Source organism: Phasianus colchicus, chromosome 1, assembly GCF_987193195.1.
Source record: "Phasianus colchicus chromosome 1, bPhaCol1.hap1.1, whole genome shotgun sequence".
NCBI lineage: Eukaryota > Metazoa > Chordata > Aves > Galliformes > Phasianidae > Phasianus > Phasianus colchicus.
Genome location: NC_143436.1, coordinates 123,886,839 through 123,912,731, shown reverse-complemented (window position 1 = coordinate 123,912,731; position 25,893 = coordinate 123,886,839). Strand labels below are relative to the sequence as shown.

At 37.1% G+C, this 25,893-nt stretch overlaps 1 protein-coding gene across 3 annotated transcripts in view; it reads left to right on the top strand.

Moving 5' to 3' along the window:
* GLRA2 (glycine receptor alpha 2) overlaps positions 1-25,893 on the top strand; it is a 130,449-nt gene that overhangs the window by 1,298 nt on the left and 103,258 nt on the right. For 2 of the 3 annotated variants that reach the window (XM_031596078.2, XM_090125287.1), the window contains exons 2-4: positions 950-1,083; positions 17,830-17,897; positions 24,806-25,029. In XM_031596078.2, the coding sequence (XP_031451938.1) occupies positions 950-1,083; positions 17,830-17,897; positions 24,806-25,029 (426 nt within the window). Of the gene's footprint in view, positions 1-949; positions 1,084-17,829; positions 17,898-17,993; positions 18,062-24,805; positions 25,030-25,893 lie in introns of all 3 variants that reach the window. The other variant, XM_031596079.2, reaches the window with a different exon arrangement.

The window sequence follows — 25,893 nt, the reverse complement described above, 5'->3', positions numbered from 1 at the left end:
TTGAAGCACAGATACCATGATATTGGTTATTTAGGAACCAAGATAGTGCTGCTTATGGTGAAATCTGTGCCTCTGTGCACCAAATATGACTATTTCATTGCTAGTTTTTTTTTTTTTTCCCTACAGAATGACCCGGGGGAACTCATAAATTCTTTTTTTTCTGAAATACTTACTGTGCTTGAAGTATGTAATTTGTTATCTGTATGAAGTTTCACATGCATAGTCTGGTACCAGAAGTTTACTCTTAAAATTTGAAAACAGACATATGTTCAGGAGCTTTGTATAAATACCAGCTGGTGATAATACTGATCATTTACTATTTGATGTTAATTGGTGAAAAAAAGTCCAAACAAATCACTAAGATTATACATGACTGACTCTGAAAGCTTTTTTGCCCTCCTGGTGAAGAAGCCAGACATTCACTAGCATGATTTCAATCTTCTTTGAGTGGCATCTATAAAGAACATTTTTTTGCATCTACATCCTTTCTAACATTAACAAAACCAACATGTACCAGATCCGCTTGATGAGTGATGACCGCTATTGTTTGGAAGTTTACAATCACCTTGAATCAGTGCTGAAAGGCATAAATTTTAACAGTATACTTCTAATTAAATCAGTGATATGAATTAGATATCAAAGTTCCTGTAAGATTTCTTTACACACTTTTTTAAAAAGCAGACTGAATCTTCTAAATTTTTAAAGCTAAAATACATTTATTTTTGAAGTGGAGGGGTTTGTTTTGAAAAGCAAAACGTGTCCATGCATGCTATTCAAAATTCATTTTTATTTCTAGCATAAAGTTTTCTGATGAAAAATATATGATATCATTCTATAAAAATCTTAATTTCTGCATTCAGTGAATTGAGATAACTTTATTAATTGTTATAATTTTTTTTTCCTGACTTGAATGAAATACTAGCTAAATGGTGGCTAATAATTTGTTTAGGACGACTTTCTGTAAAGAACATGATTCAAGATCTGGAAAATCCCCCTCACAGACCCTGTCTCCTTCAGATTTTTTGGACAAATTGATGGGAAGGACATCAGGGTATGATGCTAGAATCAGACCAAATTTTAAAGGTAAGTTTTTTTAAGACTGTTGATAAATTAATGATTTTGTTTGTTTTGTTTAAGGATGTCTGATTTCTTATTCTTTTTACAATAACTTCAGCTTTCTAGGGTATTATTGTCATGCAGATAAGTTGTTCCAAAGGGAGGACTAAAGGAGCAGTGCAGGTAGTAAGTGTACAGAGCTCTGTACTCTACAGAAAACCCTCTTTTCGAATTTACCTAAATATAGGTCAAAAACGTTTAGCTATCAGATGTTGTCTCCAAAGACCTTTATAGTTTCAAAAAGTATATAGGATTCCCCTCTAAAAGTAACTGAGATGACCCGTTCCTGAAATTTTTAAGCCATGAGAACTTTCAACACTTCCATGCTGAACGGTGGTTTCTCTTATAGCAGTGTCTGAAGAAGGAAGATAGGACTCAAGATATGCACAGAGCAGATGTTATCCTGCTAATGTTGACTGAATTCTCAAAATCAGTTTCCCATGATCCTTACAAAAACCACAAAAACATGTTCTGTTTGACATTTCTATGATTTTCTCCTTTTCTTTCAAAATTTGAACCAAATTGTGGGGAATCACCATCACTATTCCAGCACAAAGAAAGCTGTAAACTGCCCTCTTCTGCAATCATTGCTATCAGAACAAGTTTTCCTTGCTATAGACCTTTACATTCTAGTGGAAATGATCACAAATGTTTTGACTTCAAATGAAGACAGCTATGATGGGAGTTTTCATTGTAAATACATTTTTATCTCTTTAGAAGAGTTCTGAAATTCCTCCAAAACTGGCCCTTCAACCCAGCTCAAAGCTTGGAATGCAGTTATACTTTAAAAATTAATAAAACTCTCCTTCATAAACAGCTTTGATGCTAATGTACATTTGCACTCATATCTCTTGGCTTTGTTGACCAAAATGCATGATTTTCTACACTGCACCTTGTTAGCGGTGCTGTGAAAGTTGATAACGAGGGGAACAAACAATCATTTCTTAGCCAGCAAATGAACTGTTGGGAAAAAAGCCACTTACATGTCAATGAGAAAAGTGTTTAATTAATTTAGATCAAAGATCATTTTCTTCTGTCTGTTCCACAAGTACAAATTACAAGACATGGAATGAAGTGTCTTTTTTGACTGCTTACTATGCCTAAGTGAGTAGAAATCTAATTTGATTTTCAGAGCTGAAGGTCTTAAAGTTAATAAAACTCTAGTCAGAGTTTTAATTTCAGAAGAGTTTACAAAATGCTTATTAATTTCCTGAACTGGAGCCCATGTTATCTTGTAGCGATATTGTGTTAGGCTTTTGCATTCATTTGATGTGTATTCATGAATATCAGAGAAGTTTTAGAAAATGCAAATAAAGACAGAAATTGCCTGAATTGAGTGAGGGTAGCAACTGTTAAGAACTTCTTTTTGTCCTTTATGTTGGAGGGAAAGTAAAGGAAGACTTCTGCTTCATCTCTTGTAGCTCAGGCAGAATCAGTTAAGTACACTAGTCCCTGTTCACATAACAACACGAACTCTTTACTTCTCCTCAGTATGTGTCTAAAATCATTTGGTGATAAAGGCAGGAGGAGACAGATTAACAGTTTTGTGGTTAGAGCAGGTATGGTGTGTACAACATAAGGTTGAGGTGTCTGAAAGACACTGCTTCCCCCAAAACCTCATGGTTTCTTCCCAATGTGAAGCTGCTTCTTGTGAGCTCCTAAAAGCAAAGAACCTTTTTCCAGAGTAGCAGTTTGAATTTACAGCAGATCTTCAGGATTTTTTTTATAACTTCATATCTCTGATCTCTCAGAGGTTTTCTTATGGACTAGAGAATTAAGTCATGTGGCTTTGAATTTCATTGCGCCTGTGAAAACCTTTTCTGCTGATAACCATTTTTATTAGTCATTATGATGCATAACCATGCTTCAGTTGCCCAAATCTTGTTAAATTTTTCAAAGAATTGAAAGAAGTTATTTTTCTTTATAACATATATTTTCCTTTTAAAGAATTAGAGTACAGCTGCAAGGAGGTCGTAAGAAATCTACTTGGCTTTGGACTTAAGTCATATAAAGATTTTCTTTTTGTACTGAATCTTTATTGTGATACCAATACAAATTGCTTCCATTTCTAACATTTATTAATTGGTGTAATTTTTTGACGATACAATCTACTGCACCATACTGGTGTTTTAAGTCATATAACTGTACTGTCATATAAAATGTTAAATTATTTATAATAATATTTAACATATATTATACATATAATTAAATATATATAGTAATATACATATAATTAAACATATATATTAAACATATATTTTTTTATATTTTAAGGCAAGAATTTTTACGTATAAAAGATGCCCACAGGAAGAACCACTCAGGCTAGAGATCAGCTGCCTGGTTTTACATATAATCTGGAGTTAATGTTAGTTTCCTGTGTTTTAAAAAATACAGTGTGGATGGAGGTATTTGGACTACTACTCATGTATTTCTGTTTATTTTTTTTCTCTTTTAGATCAGTTACTTAGCTTTCTGCTAGTTCAATAGGCATTTTAAAATGCTAGAAAATTCGGATATTCTTGGAAAGGCAGTTGAGTAGAACCCCTTTATCTTATACAGCTAATTATACAATAATTAAATGTATTTATATGACAAGTCTGAATTACTGGAAAACAGCAGCTATTTGATTAATTTGTGGAATAAAAGCTAAAAAGAGATGAAAATGCTGCTTAGTGGAACAAGGTGTTTTATCCAGATAAAGAATTTCATCATTAGTTACATGCTGACTCTTGCAAAGTAGAACATTCAGGAAGATACTGGGAGAGCAACAGGTGAATACATAAGCGCTTGGACATCAGTTCCCAGGTTTTCTGTTTTGCTTGTTTGTTTTTTTGCAGTATACTAAAAGATTATTTTCTTATCATCGTTCTCTCTTATACAATCATTGGAATACAGAAGGGAAGATTTCTGGTTCTTGTTGACACAAGCAGTGATCAGATACAAAATGACCAGGCTCTTAGAGAGACAGTCCCCCCGACTGTCAGCCAGAGTGACATCTCTCAGAATTGCCTTTCTTTGATCACTTTGTCAGATACTTAATGCACACTTTTCCATCTCACACTTCTATCCTATTGAATTTGAATAGCTTAATAATTTATGTGAGGATATGGAGGGGAATACTTTTAAATGTAAATATGAAGACTACAATCTAATACTAACTGAAGTCCCTGAGAGTCCTGCTGTCACTTTGTTGACAGCAAACATACGCTTGGGATCCTATGACTTGATTTGCTGTTTTTTTTTCAATTATAACATCAGTTAAGCATTGCTTCTGCGAAATAATAAAATGTAAACCTATATGGTTTTCTTTTTCTGTGATTAATATTAACGGTATGCATTTTTAATGATGAAAAGCTACAAAAATAACAAAAATCAAGAGTGAAGTCTTATGCTTTCTCTATCAATCATCTTGATTCCTCAGAAAAGCCAGAAGTAGTTCAGGGCACCTGTGTTATAACACTAGCCAAAAATGTGGTTTTGTGCTGATAGAAGTCAGAGATGGTGAAATGATATCATAGATTACTTTGTATTCACCTCAGGATTCCTCAAGAACACTGTAAGCAATGCCATGGTATGCAAGATCAACCTACAACTTAGATAGAACATGAGATGTGATGCTGATGGAGTCAGCTTGAATTTCAAATTTCTTGGCAGGTTTTTACCTTCAGAAGTTACTAAGCTATTTTCACGTTTTAAGATCTTCATCTTCTAAAACCATCCATCATTACAATCTAAAATAACTAGAACTGATCAGATAGAGAAAACTGTTTATCAGTAGGCATGACTATATTATTTATGCTTTAAGAAGTATATGGCTATCATGGAGAAGAAAGGGAATTTGTCCCCAAGACCTCAAGGAGTATGTTATGTTTAGATACAGAAAATGTTAACAATCAAGATAAGAGTGATCTTACTTTGTATTGAGTTCAATTCTATGATTCAATGCATTCTTTCCCATTGAGTCATCATTTGCTAAAAAACACACTGAATTTTATGGAGTTGCATGGAGATTTTCAGAAGCAGTGCCTGTCAGTGTTACCCTCAACAGTGGGTGACGTAACACAGTTTGAATTAACTTGCTCACAAGATGCTGCTTCTGAACTTGGAGAAGTCTTGTTAGAGGGACACAGTTTGGGCATGTAGTGGCTGTCGCTGTAAAAGATTAGTCTGTGATTACAGCATTGTAATGTCATTTTCATGCCGAGTCAGTGGGTTTACATCTGAATAATAAACACATGGACTAAGTCATTTACTGAAAATTAGCCTGACAACTGTTACAGGAAATGGCTAATGCACTTTAATACGATAACTCCTTGGCACCAAAGGTCAGTTTTTCCCATGTATTCAAGCCCACTGCTTACACATTTGGTCGCTGAGTAGACCAGTAATGAACTGCTTAAAAAGGCATGAATAGAAATTACTGAATGACACATAGAGATGAAATGAAAGGCATCTGACTTAATACGTAAGAGCAACTTCTATGTGCAGGCTAAGAGGCGCTGTCTGCAGATGTGTACTTTAATCTAGACTTGACACTTAGCAATAAATACCTGTTGAAAAATAACTGATAAATGCATTTAAAAGTTGAATAGTATATATGACATAGACATGGAGCTGATGTGTTTCATTCTCCAGTGATTAACAATCTTCCCAAAGTCAAACTTCAGTCAGTAACAACGACTGCTTGTGATGTTAGATGCAGTCAGTACTCTACACTGGGCTATTTTCCATAGACTTTGAGGCTCAAAAGAGGATATTTTCTCCAGTAGGTGCTGAGATCGCATTCAAGAAAGGCAGCATGTAGTAAGAAACTAGTGCACATTGTAGATAGAGTATGCACAGAAGGTTCATTGTTGGAGGAAAGAAGCCAGTGTTTTTGGAAATGGCTAGGCCATTATACTTGCTAAACATAGATTTCTTGAAATGTGAACGTATCCATTATTAGGGAGGTATTCCTCTGGTTTACTTTTATCCTTGAAATAGGCATCTCACTGCAAAGGTATATGCTACATGAAGATACCTTATACACATTATATTGTCTGTGGTTTTTTTTGTTTGTTTGCTTTTGTTGTTGGGTTTTGTTTTGTGTTTTGTTAGTTGGTTTGTTTTATTTTTCTTTGACTATGTGGCTAAGAAATTGATGTCCTGCTTCTGCCTTGCCTAGGTGTACATGTTCTCAGGCAATCTCACTGCAGATATGCAAGGAACCTTTACACTGTGTTTTAAAATTAATGGTAGAGAGGGTTATGGAACATGTCCTTCTCTCCATCCCTCTTTAGTTTCTTACACAGAACGTCAACAGGCTAGGGGAACTTCATGCCCAGTTACATTATGTCTAGCCTTCTAGACAGGTTGGGGCCAGACAGCTAGCTCAGGTGAACTCCCTGACTACCTACACTGCTTATATGCTTTTTCGTTCCACAGATCTCTGTCTGAGCCTCCTCCAACCCTACAAACTCCCTACAAAGCAACTCAGAAAGGCTTTGAGCTTGTGGAAGTGTAAACACAATTGCTGTTTGGCTTCATCTGTCCCTGGTCTTCTTTTATAATTATACAGTTAGCCACAATAATCCATGTCATGTTGGTGTGTTGCTTTTATTCAGAACCAATGATTTAATTAAGATATATCAATGCATTTGGCTCTTGTCATGGAATATTGGTCTGCTGCTGCATGAAATGCCAAGGGAATTTACAAAGAACAAATGCCAAAGCAGATCCAAAGTCTTTTGATACTAAAGCAGGAGATTCTATTGTTCTGACCATGTTCTAATTTAATTGTATTATTTCCATTATATTCAGTGTCATGTTTAGATTTAAATATTTTATACAGTCAAAGCCAATGCCCTGGGGTCACTCATTATGTGTCTTGTTATGTTTTGCCTGTCTTAGGAAACATGCAATTTATATACAGGATATATGAAAACATGTACACTTAGTTTTCTGTAAGTATAACATTTATCAACTGAAAACCTATTACATATGGTTATAGAGCAACAAGGAACATGTATACATAAAGCAGAATGTGCTGCTTTATTAGACAGATTCATTATCTTTTTTTCCTCCCTCTGGAAATATGAATATAAATCTCTGATTAAGTCATCAGAAAATGTATGTTTGATGCTTCAGCTTCCAAATATGCAATTCACAGTCTTTCACAGAAATGACTGATTTTAAGAGCCCTCTAAATTACGCAGACAGGTTGGCACAGGTTATAAAATCTCTCAAATTAGAGGCGCACAATGTCTGGCATAAATAGTGACCTGCCAATCTTATTAAGACCAAGTCCATGGTATAAAATGGGAAATATATAGAAATACAAAGGCTAAGATTCTTGAAAGCCTGAAGATCATCAAGTATTCAGTTAGCATGCCAGCTACTAGCAATCCTCGAGTATTACAAGGGCATGAAGACACACTGATTACTCTTTTTGCCTCAACTACATGTCAGTAGCATGAAAGAGTGGAAGCAAAAAGGCTCCTGAGTGTGCTTAGATGTGCCTTGGCTAGAAACTACCTTATGCTTTAACCAAATTCAGGTTCTCTGATGAGGCATTCCTCCACCTCCATTGCCCAGCAGGGACCAGGTAACTCCAAACATGCATTATATTCAAGAGGAAAGGGATTCCTCTGAAGGTGAATCTGAGATCACTTTAAATAACACACAAAGATGGAACAGTGGCCATAGAAGGCCCACTTTCTTTAGACAAATTTTTGTCCAGCTCCCCCTCATCTTAAAACATGGCCTGATCCAAAGGAGTATAAAGATTCTGAATAGCCCACTTTTCAGCAATGAATTCAAATTTACAGAACCACAGAATGGCCTGGATTGGAAGAGACCTCAAGGATCACGAATCTCCAACCCCCCTTGCCACAGGCAAGGCCATCAGCCTCCCCATTTAATACTAGACCAGGCTGCCCATGGCCCCATCCAATCTGGCCTTGAACACCTCCAGGGACGGGGCATCCACAACTCTCTGGGCAGCCTGTTCCAGCACCTCACCACTCTCTCTGTAAAGAACTTCCCTCTGACATCCTACCTAAATCTTCCCTCCCTCAACTTAAAACCATTTCTCCTTGTCCTGCTGTCACTCACCCTTTCAAAGAGTTGATTCCCCTCCTGTTTGTAGGCTCCCTTTAGGTACTGAAAAGCTGCAATGAGGTCACCCTGCAGCCTTCTTTTCTCCAGGCTGAACAAGCCCAGCTCCCTCAGCCTGTCTTCGTAGGGAAGGTGCTCCAGTCCCCTGATCATCTCTGTGGCCCTCCTCTGGACCCTGTCCAACAGCTCTTTGCCTTTCTTGTACTGGGGACTCCAGACCTGGACGCAGTACTCCAGATGGGGCCTCACAGGAGTAGAGTAGAGAGGGACAATCACCTCCCTGTCCCTGCTGGCCACCCCTCTTCTGATGGTGCCCAGGATACCATTTGCTTTCTGAGCTGCAAGAGCACACTGTTGGCTCACGTTAAGTTTTTCATCCATCAGGACCCCCAGGTCCTTCTCTGCAGGACTGAAACTTAATTAGGGGAGACAGAAGATACAAGGAAAACAAGGCATTTTTAATCATGAAATGTAGCTGGTTGTGTAACAGGTCTGGTGTAGTGCACAGATGTGAATATTGCAGCCATTGTGTGCTAGGGCCAGGTTATGTTCTTACTGAAGAAAAGGATATAAGGACAGGGATTGGGAACGAGTACTTCTTGCATTTGTGCTGTTAAGTCCTTTAACTGCTAAGATACAAATTTTCTGAGTACAATTTCTCTATCTTTCTCCAAGAATTGTATCCTAAACGCTTTGCTGAATAACAAGATGAGTACAGATACTACCTTCACCTACTTATTATGAGGGATGCTAAAAAAGTAATGCTACTGTTTCATTATGATGGCCCACAATGCCAGAGGCAGATGTTAGTAGTTTAGCAGTAGAGGTTGAACCTTCCTGGCAGTATCCCATTACATGTTGTTGCCATTTGACCAGTGGCAGCAGAGGGGCAATCTAACAGAATGGTATCTGACATGGGAATGTGGATGAAGGATAGGGGTGGAATTGAATTCCTCTATGCAGAAAAAAATGACACCATTGACATTCATTGACACTTGCTGAATATTTATGGAGACTAACCAGTAGATATGAGCACAGTGAGGAAGAGGGTAGTACGTTTCAGCAGGGGTGAAAGCAACATTGGGTCACCTCCTCTGATGCAGATTTTTCTGAGCTGCATGCAAGCTCTTATTCATCAATTGTGAAAGTGCGTAGCTCATGGTGGTGACTATGTTGAAAAACGGTGTTTTGTAGATGGGAATTTGCTCTATCCAGAAGTGTTATTGTGCTTTTTTTAGCTGTTTTAATTTCTGTGGAAAAATAAAAATAAAAATAGGAGGCATCATGTTCGGAGCAACATACTTATTTTAAAAAGTGACCATAGCTGCACTTTAGGATGGAACCCATCCTCCCTGAATATGAAATGGCAGTGAAAGATTTCACTTCCCAGTTCCCAAGTAAATCATAGCCTTGTAGCCCAAGAGATGTAAGTCTGAATCCCTTCAAGCTGACGTGTGCATGGAAGATCCTAGAAATGATTATTTCTGCATAGAATTTCTCAGTGTTTTGATATTGGCTGTTTTAGATAAAAGACTAAAATTTTCATTTGCTCTTTCTAGGATTTAATGTATTGCAGGGTAATGCTCAGAACTGTGTATACTAAATGAGGTACCTAAACATTACTGAGAAAGAGAGGGTCAGATGGTACCTCAGTGCAAATATTGCAGCTGCTTCTACCTGTCACAGGACAAAGATTTTGTTGCCTACAGAAAAAAGTCATTGGTCCAGGGAAGCACAGCAGTGCTATGATGGTCTTCTCTGAAAGCTAGTATCCCTTCCTGGGTGTTTCTTTCTCTCCAAAGCCCCAGGATATATGGAAAGCATTGAGCACATCTGAGGCTAGCTGAGTTGTCGGCACTTTCCCTTGAAGAGCAACAAGTGATACACTTTTTCCGGCCCAGGAACATGTTTATATGTTATCTCCTTTGTACTTGAGGAAATACAGCTGAGAGAAGGCTATATGCTTTCCTTGAACAAACACAGTTAGCGAAAACACAGAATTAAAATTTACTGGATAGATACTCATTATGTTAGGCTGCCTCTGATGACTATATCCCAATGCATGCTGCCTTCATGTCTTCATCTCGGGTTATAAAACTGCCTTATAAAGGCTGTTCTTTCTTCTTATGTTGCCCAGTGTGTTTAATAAAGAATAATCCTAAATAATAAGTACAATATTAGTAACCCTTTGGCAGGAATGCAGCTGTAACATCTCGCACTACAGTCTGAAGCAGTATCTCGCTCTTTTGAAAAGATGCATGCAAATGGCATGCATGGGTCTAAACAAGTAACGTATGTAAAAGCTACTTATTTTGCTAGATGTGAATTAAGCCCATTGCTTTTGCATAATCGCATGTGCAAACTCTTCCTTGTGCCAAAAAAGCAGATGTGCCACTTCAAATAATAACTTCAGACTGCAGCAATTTTTCTTTGAAGACAGTGATATCCTATCAAATATAGTAGTCTGAGATTGGCCATTCTAGTTATAGGAACCATCCTAAAAATAAGCATCTGTGAGAATTTTGCAGCTATTTGGCTCCATTCTCCTGAGAATAATTTCACAGTTCTTTGGCTCCATACTCTCGAGAACTATTTTTCTTTTTCTCATAATTCTGATGTGAATTTTGTGGGGGTTAAAGAACACACTATTGGTTAAAAATAATATTAAGTTCTTTCTTTATTTTCCTTTTTTTCCTTTTTCTGTTGAAGACAAGCTTAATAGTCTTATCAAAAATATAAATGATTAGGGACAGATTCAGTTCAGGACAATAAGCTCCTAAGTGTGGATAAGTCCCATATGGAAAATTTTGTAGTAGACTCCTAATCAGCAGGACTATTGGCAGCAGAAAAAGACTGTGTGCCCTGACCCTTCAGAGTTTTGATTGAGCTTAGAGCCTATGTGAAATCCATATGATGCTCCTCTCAGCAATACATCTTGCATCGAGGACCTCGTAATTTCCTTACAACAAGTGACTTGATACTCACAAAAAGGTAAACCACTTAGTTTATAAGATGTTATTTTGTAGGAGTTCTCATTTCCTCTCCCATTCTTCCAGCCATTTTATATATGAAGAGACTTAATGATGGAAAAATTGGTAGTGAAAGACATCCAAGAAGTATCTTAAGGATATATTACAGGTAAAAGATGGATTCTTTTTGGTATTCAGGATATGGGAGACCATTTAGCAGGCTCCCAGAGGAAGAGGGGATTTGTTAAGGGAGAGGATGGGAGACTGAGCTAAATGTACAACAGAACAGCTGATGGATAAGGAGGGAGGAATTAATTTCAGAATAATATTATGCATAGATTGTACAGAAATGAGCTGAACTATAAGGAGGTCCAAAATGGGTAGTTCCCAACAGCTGAAATGGATAAAAATAGAAAGAAAAATGTTAGTGCTAGATGTGGTGAATATGCATTTGTGTCAATGACCATTTGCAGATTGCCATCTATATCAGCTTCTGACCTTTTCTGTTGTCTCTTGTCCCTATCCCTGAACCATCCATTTGTCTAAATCCCATTGTTCGTATGTGTCCTATACATCATCTGGTGTATAATTCTCTAGCAGTCATAAATCGATGTCTGGCCAGTTAAGTTAGTCACCCAAACTGCTCTTTTTCTTGAACTCTTGCATATACCTTAAAGGACAGCAAAGCAAGGAAAATTATGAAGACATTAAGAGAAAAGATGACAGAATTGGAAATAATCCCAAAGCTCAGAGGAATAAAAAGAGAGTTAAAGTTTCTGAGGCCTCTGTGGCCACAGAGAGAAGTATTGGCCAAGCTTTATTTTTGAGACAATACCTATTGACACTCAGCTTCCATCAGTTCCTGTGGTACAAGATGAGAATCGTAGAAAAGGAACAAAGTAAGAAAATTTCAAGAGAAAGGAATAGAGCACCAATTCTGTTTTGTTGTTGTTGTTGTTTTGTTTTTTTAAATAATTGTTTCAAGATGAGTATACAGTGCAGAACAAAGCAGTTCATTTTTACTGAAAATAAAAGCCTGAGCCTACAGAATTTCAGTATTATTGTTAATACTATTTTTTTCATTAAGCAGATTTTCCCCCTGACTTCTCCTTTTGGTGAACATTTTTAATCTTATGGTTCCATGTGGTCTCTTAGATGAGCTGACTACATTGAATTTATAAAATATTATTAAAAATAAGATTACCCAGGAGGAGTTTGGCTGGCCCTATGCTGGAGTGCAGGCTTCATGACTAGAAATGTAATACCATATTTTATTTAACCACATTAAAATGTGTCCCAGACTTCTGCACATGTTATGCAGTTCACATGCTGATCATCAGCAAAGAGCTCGGCCTTCATTAATGCAAAGCAACCTGTTTCTCAGAATTGTATGCAGTGAGCATCTCTGCTACCTGCTCCCAGTGAGCCTGAAAGCCTTTCCATTTGCTCACTTTGTTGAAGATTACTTGGTGATTAAAAAAAAAAAAAAGCACAAAACAGGTAGAGCCTGTTTTTTTTCATGTCATAAGAAAAGCTAACAATTCATTTCCACCAAATAGTACTGATTGCCCTCTGGCATTGGAGGGAGAAAGATTTCAGATATAAATGCCTCATAGTGATGTGCTCGTCATTGCTTGTAATGGAAAAATATGAAAGAAGAGAGGAGTGCTCAAACAAAAAATATATTGGTTTGATGAACATGTGAAAAATTAAAGCATTTATTTGAATACTTTCAAAGTTCACATAGCTGCTAAGTAACTTTATACTATAGCTTCTAGTTGCAACAGGAAATCTTTTGGATTAAAGACTTCTGATTCAGTGTTTGTGTTTGTTTGTTTGTTTTGTTTTGTTTGTTTGTTTTTCTGTTTTTTATTTATTTCCACAAGCTCATTTGCTTGTGTAAGGCTTTAGCTTTCGGGCTGGCTGCAACTCTGCCACAAAGTATGGCTGAGACTTGTGTAGAAGCATCTCAGCTAGATTTCAAGTAATATGCTCAGAGATTCTTTGTGCAGCACAGAGACAATATAGAACTCAGCAGGAGCTGGTCAATTCCAACCTGCCATGACTACGCTGGCAGCAGCCCTCAAACCACCTATGTGAGAGCCAGCCCAGTGCCTTTATACAGTCATCAGTTACATGCTCTTTGTAGATTAGCTCACGTTAGCTGGGTAAATCAGGACCATATTAACTGTTTAAAAGAATTTTCATTTCTGAGCTCCTGGTTTGGGGTTTGAAATGAAATAGTGCCTGAAAACTGTTCTTGTACAGTGCCTGTTAGATAAACCTGTGTGGAAATATCTTACTGCACCCCAGAGCTGGCAGCAATACACATTTCTGTTATCGTCCTTAGCAGAAAGAGGCAAGAATGAATGAACACATCGTATGAACTATACCATAATGCTAAATGCAGAGCTGAAGAGGTTTTGTAGTGTGAGGCTCACCTTCCTCCTCCAGTGCTCAGTCTGAGGACAGAGGCATTCACAGAATGTGAGGCACACCAATCCAACAATTTTCACAGGCACTTTCAGGCACACAAAATGCATCTTAGCAGGGATTCTCGTCCCGTGAAGCTCTGATAGGATTTCAACAGCATGACTCCTGTTACATTCAGCAAAACTCCCACAGCTGAAAACTCACATACCACTTCAGAAGTTGATTACTCATTGTTTGACCTCAGACTGTGTCGATGCATATATAGGTGGCTTTAGCTATACTTACCCCAGAGACCTTTTCTTTCTCTGACTCATTCTGCAGTCACCTGAATCTGACAATCACTGGAGTACTTGGCTTGTAAGTCTCCAGTGGTACAATGCAGAAGAAAGGCTTTCAATTTTGGAATATAATGTGTCCTTTTTATATTCAGGTCGTGTTGTAAGATTGCATTTTTGCTTTTTGAAGTTAAACAAATGAAGAAAGCAGCTTAAAACTTGATGTAAAAGAAAAGTTTGCTTAATGTCATTTAGTTTATTTATATTTGTATGCGTGCCTACAAGTACACTTCTGGAAATAGGCAGAACTAAGAAAACTAGGGAAAAATCTAACTGTAATGCTCTCCTGCTGGCTGTTCAGTGTCACCTACTTTGTGCAGAGCACTCTACAGATTTCATTGCAATAAATAGAATACTTGAGTAGATTCCTTAGCTACTTGATAGCACTGGGCTCAATGATATCCATGGGAATGAGATTCCTAAGTAGGATTTAGCTAAAATCACTGCAGATTTGGCTCTGTCTCTGTGAGTGCCTTTGTGGCTCTTAGCCTTATTCTATTCATAAATATACATTGACATCATAGAATATGATTCTGAGTTTCAGATGCAACAGTGAGCACCCAAACTGCTGCTATGGTGGGAACACCAGGAGATACGGCATTCTCAGCAAGCTCAGTTATTGTATATGACAGATGATCTTTCCGAGTATGTTGGTTTTAGCTTGATGAAGCAGAACAATATTTTCAGCTTTATTTGGCTTTTTTTCCCAGTAAGTTACATCAGTGCAAAGTACCATACAACTACTGTTTTTCAGAGGTTCTGGAGACCTCTGCCCTTGTGAGATTCCCTTTTTATTTTTTATTTCTTTTAATAGGTACAATTGCCATCAGTGGAGAATAAAAGCGATGGAAACATCGCTATGCTGGATTGTGAAGAATACATCTAAAGAACAAGGAATTTTCAGTTTACTGAGCATAGAAAATCAGTATCCTGAATGAAAGGCATCAGTCCCCAACAGGAAGTGTCACCTGGATTTTCAGGTCTTAGCGTGACTGCATTGTCCCAGCTTCCTGTGACTGATAGATTTCCTTTGTTGCTGAGACACACAGGAGATGATGATGAAGGAAAAATGGAGAAAAAAGTCTATTTTGTCTAAAGGCAGAAAGAAAGGTAAAGGGAAGAGAAGGCTTATGTAGATACATGTAATGAGGACTACCTGTGTTGCAGATCCTGTTTTCTTATCAGTACCTTAAGCAAACTTCTTAAATTAGGAGCTTTTTCTCACCATAGTTTGGATGATACATTTAGGCATAAAAAAAAACAAGTGTACAAACCTCACTGCTTCCAGAGTAGTTGCAGGAGCCCTGTGCTGCAGAGGAAGTTTTCCAGAGCATCAAAGCTCCCCTTTTTTTCTGTGGTTCTGCATCCATAGTTCTCACAACGCTGGCTCGGGTAGCATTTGATAGAACCTCTCCAGCCCTTATCCTGCTTGCCTCAGTCAAAGGAGGGAGGAAACTAGAAGAATAAATAACTTACTTCTGCTTAATGACCATGGCAGCTATGGTGACCCAGCAGTAGTTCAGGGATGTGGCTGCAGGGCTGTGAAGAGATGCACTGGCAAGCTCTTGAAGTGGTAATTTGGGTATATATAGTACTGCAGCTGAAAAACCAGAGTCCTCCTTGTGAGATAGCTGTATCAGGTCTCATAAGAACTGTGTTGGATACTGGAGGCTCTTTGGGTTGTTGGAAAAGAAATGCATGCTAATACTTCAAGAACTCGCAACCTAAAATACTAGCTTCACCAAATTCTGCTGCCCTACCCTGCTGTTCTGGGATGTGTGTTATGAGAACTCAGGCCAGCATGCAAATCCTCATCCTGCTTTCACCCACATTTCACTGCCATCCCTCATTTAAGCCTAGATGAGAAATCCCCACTCCACAGATGAGGGGATGCCCAGTTTTTAATGGGATCACTCTCCTCTCACTTTGTCCTTTGGTCCTGCTCCTGGATCCCACCTTTGTGCCATTCCCAGTCTGCCGCTGATTCCCAGGAGCAGAGTCCGGCACGTCCCCATGCTTTTCCTTCTCAGGGAGCTGCAGGGAGGAGTGAGGTACTTCTCAGCCTCCTCCAGACTGGACAGCCCAGTGCACCCTCAACCCCTCCTCACAAGACCTGACTTCAGCCCTATTACCAGCTCTGTTGCCATCCTCTGAATGCTTCCAAGGACCTTAACATCCTTTTCATGTTGTGTGGAACAGAACTGCACACAGTACTCACCAACTCTAAATATAGCAGGAGCATCATCTCTTTTAACTGGTAGGCTATGCTGTGTTTGATGATTCCCAAAATGCATTTTTTCCAAATGCAATATTTTTTATAATATTACTACTGTAGACATTTTAGCTACATGGTTGAAATTAATGTGAAGAGAAAAAGGCTGCCAGGTGCAGTCTGGACATAATGCACCAAAACCACAGAGCTGACTAGATAAGAGAATGTAGAAATGATTAATTGCAGTTAGAATGATCTTCAGTACAAGAGTACAAGTGAATCTTTTCACGAGCTTGCCAAATGCAGGAAGCTTTGGAGCCACGTGTTATCAAAACTGGAGATTACTAATCAAGAATTGCAGTTAACAGCTGGGCTTGGTTCAGCATTCATCTTTCAACATTTACCACTCAGCATGGGGACTCCCACAGACACTGAGATGGATTCACCCCCTCTGGCAACTGACAAGGAAAGGATGCACTCATCTTAGTTTCAGATGGGATAGAATAGTTTTATTAGATTGCCTGATAAGACACTATTGGTTCTAGGAGAAAATGCACCAATGCTTATAGTTGCTGCTAAGCAGAGTTGTATAGAGCCAAGGCCATTTGCAGCAAAGGGCCCAAAGAGCTGACAGGGAGCAGAATTAGGACAACTGACTTAAACTAACCAAGGGGATTTCCCATACCTTATGGCATCATGCAGATGGAGTTTTGAAGGGGGTGGGAGTTCATCTCTCTTCTGCTCATGGGAGGCTAGCTGGACATTGGCTGGGGGGTGGCGAGCAGTTGCTTGTGCATCACTTATTATATGCATTCATATATATTTATACACATATGTATATTGTATATAGTCACAAATATTTTCCTTTTATACAATACTTCCTTAAGATGTTTAATACGTACACAGTTCCTTCCCTGGAATAATAACATCAACTTCCTTAGTAAAAAAAATCAACAGAAAGAAAAGAGTAAAACTGTTGCAAACTTTGATGCTTAGTTGGTTACCTTTTATTTTCTCCTATAACTGGCCCATATTTCCTATATACATTTTACTAATCTCATCATTAGCAGACTAAGATAAAATTGGATTCTTCGCTCAGAATCAGTAAATTATATGAAGTGTTGGTTTTTAAGATCATTTGCTAGTACCTTCTGTTTTCATATGCTTATAATTCCCCTACTACACCTTTGATAATTAAAAAAAATATATATATATATAAATGAAGAGGAAAAAAAAGATTAGTATAGTGATACCTTACTTTTTCAAGTTAACACTGAGATGAAGAGAGTGGGATAGGCATGGACAGGTCATCTCTGCAATTGTAAGTCTGAGAAAACACGGAGATAGTGGTTGCAATGCTACAAGGAGTGTGTCCTGCACTGAAGCTGTAGACTAAGAAAGAGCTGCTACACCCACGCCCTCACACAACACTTCTCCTAAACCCTAGAAGGATGCAGTCCTCAGTATTTATTTAACAACCTCCAGTGAAACCAGTAGAGCTAATTCAGTGTTGATAACGTTCTTTCTTTTGATAGATGTTTACATGATCTGTTTGGGAAAACTCACTTTCTGCTTGTTTTCAGCCACATCTGTACCAGATTGTACGGAGGCTGAGGGATCTGTACTTTTGTTTCAATGTATATTGCAACATTTTTATTGCATTCCACAGGTCCTCCAGTAAACGTTACTTGCAATATTTTTATCAACAGTTTTGGATCAGTCACAGAAACCACAATGGTAAGTGCTATGATGCCATTGGCAAGAGAACAACAATACTTAATATATGTCATGAACACAACCTGTCAATTTTTCTATTTATTGTTCAACTTGCAGGTCCTCCTGTAAATGTTACCTGCAACATATTTATCAACAGCTTTGGTTCAATAGCAGAAACTACAATGGTGAGTGGGACTGGTCATTGAAGCCATCTTGTGAAGGAGTGGGATGTGATGTAGAATAGAGATGCTCTAAATGTGGGGACATCTATTAAGTTCTTAAATTTACTAATTTCAGCTAAATTAAAATATAAGTTTTATAAAAAAAACCCTTTATTTATATAAACCTGTTGAACTCAACTATCACAACTTAATACATATCTGTAGTTGCCATAGTCTGTATCGACTGTGATGGCAGTAACTACAGGCATGCCCAAGGCAGTTTTCCCAGGTGTTGCTAGCACTGCAAAGGCAGAAAAGTTGCTGGAACTCACCTGTGGGGCTGCTTGCCAAGGGCTCAGTGTTTGAGTGGTTGCTGATTTATCTGCTGCTGCAGACTAGGCTGACAGAGGTTCCAGAACTGTCTTATTTAACTTAGCTATATCTCTGAATTTAGAAATCACATTGGTAACTCAGGCAAATGCACAATATAGCTATGAGTAGACTTGATTACTTTCAGGGCCAAAAATCATGCTAGATTGCAGATGGGATTGCAGATGATCAAAATTTTTATTTTGACTGAATTCAAAGAACACTGTCAGCCATAAAATAAGCACCAAAGTCAAAAATTCATTTTAATATTTAAAAAGTTAAATGGTTAAAATTACCATTTCAATATGAGATAAGATTTTTAAAAATTGCTGCAGTTCAGGATTAAAGAAATAATAAGAAAAAGAATGGTGATGATAATTGTTGTCTAATTTTCTTCTTTTTTAGTCTGGAATCTAAAAGAGTTAAACTTTCATTTTCTTTAATACTTGCTGAGGAAAAGCAAATCCGAGTCCATGTAAGAGTGGTTACTTATTCAAGCATACATGCACTTGACTAATGAGGTTAATACTAAGAATTTTTTTTATGGTTTTCATGTAATGTGATAAAGATACAGTAATTACCAGGTGCGCATGTATGTGTGTTAAATCCATTCTCTAAAAGACCTAGTAACAGATCCCAGTTTCACTTTATATTCTTTAAGTTTCCTCTTCCATAGAGTAATCTAAAAAGAGAGTTCCCACCTTCACTGAAATTTTGCAAGAGTTACGCCTCAGGGCACAGTGTTCAGCTATGGACACTTCTGAAACAATGGCAATGTTTTTTCACTACCCTGTTTTGTGACTATTCCTACACAGTGTACAGGTCTTCCTCTTTTTTTTGTTTTTTTTTCCTTTTAAAGTCAGAGTCAGTAAATGTAGGACTGCAGGACTGAGTTCTTGTTAAAGAAAAATAAACTTGTTACCTACTTAAGTTACAGCAAGGAGCTGTTTTCTATTATAAAATAAGATAAATATTGGCTTGAAATAATTGCCTTCTGAGGGAAGAAAAGATATTTTGTCTAATTTAGGCATTTCATTTAACATTAAAATACTTTATTCACATGTAATTGCTTGAAAAAAATCTACAGCAGTTATTTAACATTTTCTAGAGGAAAAAAGGCAAGTAGTTACTAAAACAAGTTTTCTTAAGCTTTCTTAAGAAAGCTTTCTTAAATAGTGTAGGAAAGATTCTTCTATAAATGACACAGGTATAAAATACGTAGTTAAAAAGTAAACAGAGAACAAGGTTTTAGAATATATATCTGTAATCATTTGAAAACAACTTAAAATAGAACTAAAATCAAGTTAGGTTTTATATGAAAACTCCCTTAACCTTTATTTAAAATAATTATCAACAGACAACATTTTAAAAACTTTGCTTTCCTATGTTTAAAGAGTTTGAAAAGACAGATATGAATGTAGACTTTTTTATCCAGCTGTGTCTGTTGATCTTAAGACGTAGAGACATTAGCATAGCTTTAAGTAGCAAAAAATTCTGCACGTCACTGGCTTTACAAGATGGCATTCAATGAAAATATTTGCACGACCTAATGCTGATTGCATTAATTAGACTCCTTCATTGCTTTGATTAAATCCCCTCATTGCATTTTACCGTCTATCAAATATGTTAATGTGCACCTTTTCAATGTTCATTAACACATTCTGCTGAAAACAGCTAAACATTCAAGTTGATAAAAACAAAGACTGTTGGCTTTCTTACTTTGCTTTGTTCATGATGCTGGAAAAAGTGTGGAAAAAGTTCTCTTAGATGTTGTTCAGGGGTTTGATATTCACTTTCTTAATGCTGTAACTTCTTTAGAGACAAAGTGACTAGTTTTAGGATTTTTAAAAACTGGTCTGAGAGGCAGACATCAATTGCTGTTCCAACTGCTTTGTTTTTCTGAAATAAACACAATCGTGGTAAAAATGTTGGCATCCCTTGTGATAAATAATGAGTTTTGTTTGACCTCTGGGATTCTTTTTCCCTATAAAATGCACTTGATCATTTTGATCAATAAATAAAAAAATAATTTTAAACCCTGGATTGTAAGTCAAAAAGAGACATTCCTGCCTTGGGGGACAGGGATGCTTAGTGAAACTGCGTATATATACTGAAGGGACATTGTCAAGATATAACTTTGAAGAGCTGCAATAGCTCATTGGAAACGTTGGGAAAAGAAAACTTGTTTAGAGAGGCTTTCAGCAGGAGGAACATGGCAAACAGGATTACAGTCCCAGATCTACTAAATTCAATCAGTTCTCAATAATGTTAGCAGGAGTATCTTCTGTTTTCTTGTTAGGATAGACACCAGGAGTACATTTATCCCTGTGTGAACAGCTAGCACAACTCATGCATTTTCTTCTAAAAGTTAAAACCTATGAACTGAGAAAAGAAACAGAGTTGTGTGCTGACTCTCCTCAAAAAGGTTATCCATTGTCTTCGTGAGTTTGGCTCCCAAAGATTTACAGAAACAAAGTGCCAATGTGTGAGACTCTCTGCACTACTATGTACACATGGGACAGTATCATGATTTATTTTGATTTGTTCCAAAAGCAAGTTTCTTCCACATTAAAATGATGTATATTATACCAAACCAAAATATTAAAAAGGCCAGATCAGAATGAAGATGGAGTTGTTGGAAATTTTCTTTATTGATCATTTAAACTCTAATTTGCAAAGAAAGGGAAAAAAAAAAAAAAAAAGACATTCCTGTGTAACTTCATAGAATAAAGTGATTGTGCCAGTAAGCTTTATATCTAAGTTTAGAAGCATTCATATACGCAGTATTCAGCAGAAAATTCACTGTTGTTGAATATCACAGATGAGTAATCTACATCAGGCTGGGCAAAGTCCCAAAACATTCAGATATTCAGTGTCACTAATGACCAGGATATTTTAGCTATCAGCTGTAGGAGAAGCTAAGAGCATTTCCTACATTCATGAGCTAATGGTTAATTACAGAAATGACTAACTGTGGGGACATTATTGTTGTGGTTACGCCCTGTAATCAATGACTGACTATGCAGCAGGTTCTCTGTTGGGATAAACGCATCAAACTCTATTTTAGGGAGAACAGATCTTAGCTGTGGCTGTGTGGATGCTATTCTCACTAGAAAACATACATTGCAAATCAATTTATTAGATCCCAATTTGAGCAAATGAGTAATTTGCATACACAGTTTAAACTGCACAAAGGACTCCCACTGAAATCACTAGAGACACCCTACATACTCAGGTGTCTAGTTAAACAAGCTCTTTTCTGTTATGGCCTTGAAATAGATTATTAGAACACTATTATTCAGTTAACGTTCATATTTCGCACTTGGAGAGAAAATAGTCTCTCTGGTCAGCCATTCCTATGTCTGCTGTTAGCATCAGACATCTGACTTAACACCTGGGGTACTAATGTGATTGGAGGGGAGGAAGGGAAGAAAGATAACACCAAAGAGGAGTAAGTCCAAAGCATGTTCGGAGTCAGAAAACAGCACCAAAAAAGGAGTGGGGCTCCCCAGCACGCCCTGTCACAGTGGTGCCTGAGGCCAAAGGGCCACAGAGCTTTGCTGAAGGCCTGGAGGGGGAACCTGGGATCTGCGGAGCTGATATCCTTAACTTTGCCCAGCCTGAGGAAAATAGAAAAAACATTTCTCTCTAGATTTCTGTAACAGAATTTAGTATCTGTGGATTGAGTCCCTAAATCTTCATATAAATCTAATAAAACTGCTCAGAAGAATATTTCTTTAGTGTATTAGCATCGCCCTGGACTTATGGCTTGAGAACAGAGGAAAACTCTTTATCTGAGTTGCCTTGAGCTATCGCTGGCATCAGTACTGCAACTGAGATTGAAAATTCAGGTCCACGCTTCTCATTCGGAGCAGTGGTTCTGTCAGAAAGAATTTGTGGAGCAGGTGTACTTGTGGTAGTGTAGGAGTGCATTACTACAGTCCTCCCACTCCTACCCTCAGGAACTCGCAAAACACACACCGTAGGCTGCCTGAGCTCCATGTTGAGATATCATCCTCAGGAGAGTTTTTCTCTGGGAGATAGTTACACTGTTAGCATAGGAAAAGTAAATTCAAAATTCTACACATGATTACATCTGACTGTGTAAATGCACATCCCTCCTGGCTGCTTATTCCACAAGCAGAAGAGGAAAAATATAATTATGGCTTTATGATGTGAAAGTTATATTATACTTTCATTTTTTATTTCTTATTGACATATTTTTATATATACATAAATGAAGATATATTTATAGATAGTGAAGCCAGTCCGAGAGATACAAAGGTTTCAGTGCTGTTTTCTTTCTAACAGCACAGTCTGTAGTGAAAAAAAACTTTTTGAAGTGTATCAGCATGATGGCTCTAATATATTTATGAAGGTATATGCTGAAAAAGATTGTATAATCCTATTGGCATTATTTATGCTTTTGGTATAATATATATCATCATATGTAAGCCCTTCTACGAATAAGGATTTTCCAGACTCACTTTTGTTTGCTAAATCACCAACTGCAGAAGTTCATGAAAGAATATTTATTTTTAGATATTTTTTTGCAATTTGCTGACTTGACTGATCTATGATTTCTGTGTCATGGGTGAAGAAATACCTCTGCTTTCCATAGATTTTGTTACGTATCTTATTTCAAATAAACATGAAAAAGTGTGACATGACTAGGTATAATGATTATATAGTGTTATTTCATTCACTGATAACACCTCTTGCCTTCTTTTAAGAAGACAGAAAATAAAGATCTCCTGTCTTTATAACTAAAACTGTCTTATACAAACTTGTAAGACAGTTTCTAAGATCAGGAAACAAAGGAAAATATGCTCAGGGTTGGTGCATTCTTGCAAGATTTGATGATATTTTACAAGCTCAGTACGGCAAGTAACAACTTGATTTTAAACTGTTATGAAACAAAACCATCATAAAGAGCACAATGGCTTGTGACAAATAGTTACAAGCTTTTGCAAGATCTTTAAAAAGCATGCCATTCTTAGGCTGCTATCTGTTCTGTCTTGCACTGATTAGATGTTTTGATTCACATCTAGCCAAAAGCAAAATAGAAATAATAAAGAAAGCAAGAGAATACACATTACTAGTGAAATTGTGAAACATCATCCCATAGGTCTCAAAAACTGTATTACTTTATATATTAGAAATATTCTGCCAGGGCAGCAGCATACTTCATCGTGAATCTACCATCTGAATGGTGGGAACACCAAAGGCTGGTGGGGCTCATTCCACAACTCTAATTAGAATGAGAATTTTTTTATATAATTCAAGGGTGATAAATTCTTTAGACTATAAAGTTCAGTGCCCTCTCTAAACCCATGTGAACTCATACATTTTCCAAGTCAAAAGCACAGTTTTGCCATTTTAATGTACTGCAGCTGCCCCCAAACAAATCCTAAATGTGAGGCTTTGTACAACTGATGGAATTATTTGCTAATGTAATTTTTCAGGTAATATAATCTATATAAATATTATTAAATATTTTCCTTTTAGAGTACTAGTAGATGCATTTTTAAGAGAGTATTCACAGAATATCTAGCTGTGGTAATTTAAGGCAAATATATGCTATAATTGCAAGGAAAGATAGGAGAGATTATGTTCTTGCTGATTTTGGAAATTCAGGATGAGGAGAATGGGCACTAGCAGTTTTCCATTCCCTCCACTGGATTCTGGATTAGACCCCAAAAGCTCTTTTCACACACCCTTTTAATAGCCAGTTCTCGACATGGTGTTAATTCTGGTTCTAAATGAACCTCTATGTAATTGCTGTCTTCCCAGTTGTGACTAACAGACCACTGAGCAGAAGAATGCAATTAGAACAATTTTAAGGGGATGTTGGATGGAGGAGTAAATGAAAGAACATACAGAGAAAAGCATATGGTAGATGGAAAAAGGATAGAGACAGTAAATAAGAAGTGCTGATTTAATTTCTTCTGTACAAATCTGGCTTCACTGAAATTAGCAACTATTCATGAGTACATTAGAAATAATTGATTTACGTATTGGAAATAATTTATTTAAATTAGCAGTTTTGTAACAGATTTGTTGAAATTGTATGTAGCTAACCACAGTGCTTTTTAACTTTCCAAATACACTGGGATAATCCATAGTATTTGAAAGAGGGTTATATTTAACGTTGGAGGTTGCAGTTGATATTTTCTTCATAACTGAAGTAATTTTGATTTGGAAAATGTACCAATTGTGTTTGTTTGGTTCAGTATGATACTCAGACTGCTTTATTTTCAAATGACAATTCTTGCATCCAAAGGATAGCATAAATGTTTGCTGTAATGCTGAAATAAGTCTAAGAGCATAAAGAAAGCTAAAGTGGGCTTTTAGTTTTTCTAAGTGGCTCAATAACCTTTTTACATGGCATTTCTGTAGGACTACAGAGTGAACATTTTTTTGAGACAGCAGTGGAACGATTCACGCCTGGCTTACAGCGAATATCCTGATGATTCCCTGGATTTGGATCCCTCCATGCTGGACTCTATTTGGAAACCAGATTTATTCTTTGCCAATGAAAAGGGAGCAAACTTCCATGATGTCACAACAGACAATAAGCTGCTAAGGATTTCTAAGACTGGAAAAGTGTTGTACAGTATCAGGTAAACCAGTTAACTTTATTTTTCTGGTCTTCATCCCATTCCTTCCTCTTACTCCCTGTTTTTTCTATATGTAGCTAGGCTTGGAGAACATAATTTACATATTTAATTTTTTCTGTCCCATGTGTGCAACCAAAATGAGATTTAATCACAGCAGGATAGAAGGAAAATTTGCCTACATTCGTTTGCTAAGCTTTTAGTTCTCACAAGATAGTAAGTTGCACAGCGGTACTTCCTAGCCTTGCTGGAAACTTAATGTTGTCTACTACTGATATGCCTCAGGAAGTCCCATCAGCATTTTTAGCTGAAGTCACTCCCCTTACAAAAAAAAAATAATCAACTCTTTCATAGTTTGTGAACTGCAATTCAGAAGTAAAGGGGAACATTCTTTTAAGTGGCTACTGAAAACTTGAAGTAAAAATAGGCTTGAAATACAACAAATTTGACACAGGAGTCTCAGGGTAATTGGACATATCTGTTCACAGACGAAAATAATTGGAATTATGGAAAGCTTTCTTTTTTATATACTAAGTGCACTGAAGTGTGTGTCATATGACTGGATTTAGGCTGAATGGATAAACATAGTTTGACAAAATACAACTGAATCTTATCTGATGAAATGGGACATATGTAAAGAATCAATTGCATTGCAAAGGCATCAAGAACAGCAAATGTGCAATATTTGTTTAATATTCAGCTTACTGTGTGCTGTTAATTTAGTATAAAAAGTCAAGGTGAAAAACACTGCATTATTGCAACAGTTTAGAAAGATAAGATCTTGTTCTGTGTTTTCCTAGGATGCTTTGCAGTCAGTTTCCTGCATGGTGAAAAGTAAACATGGTAATACCTGTTTAACAGATCTGTTTA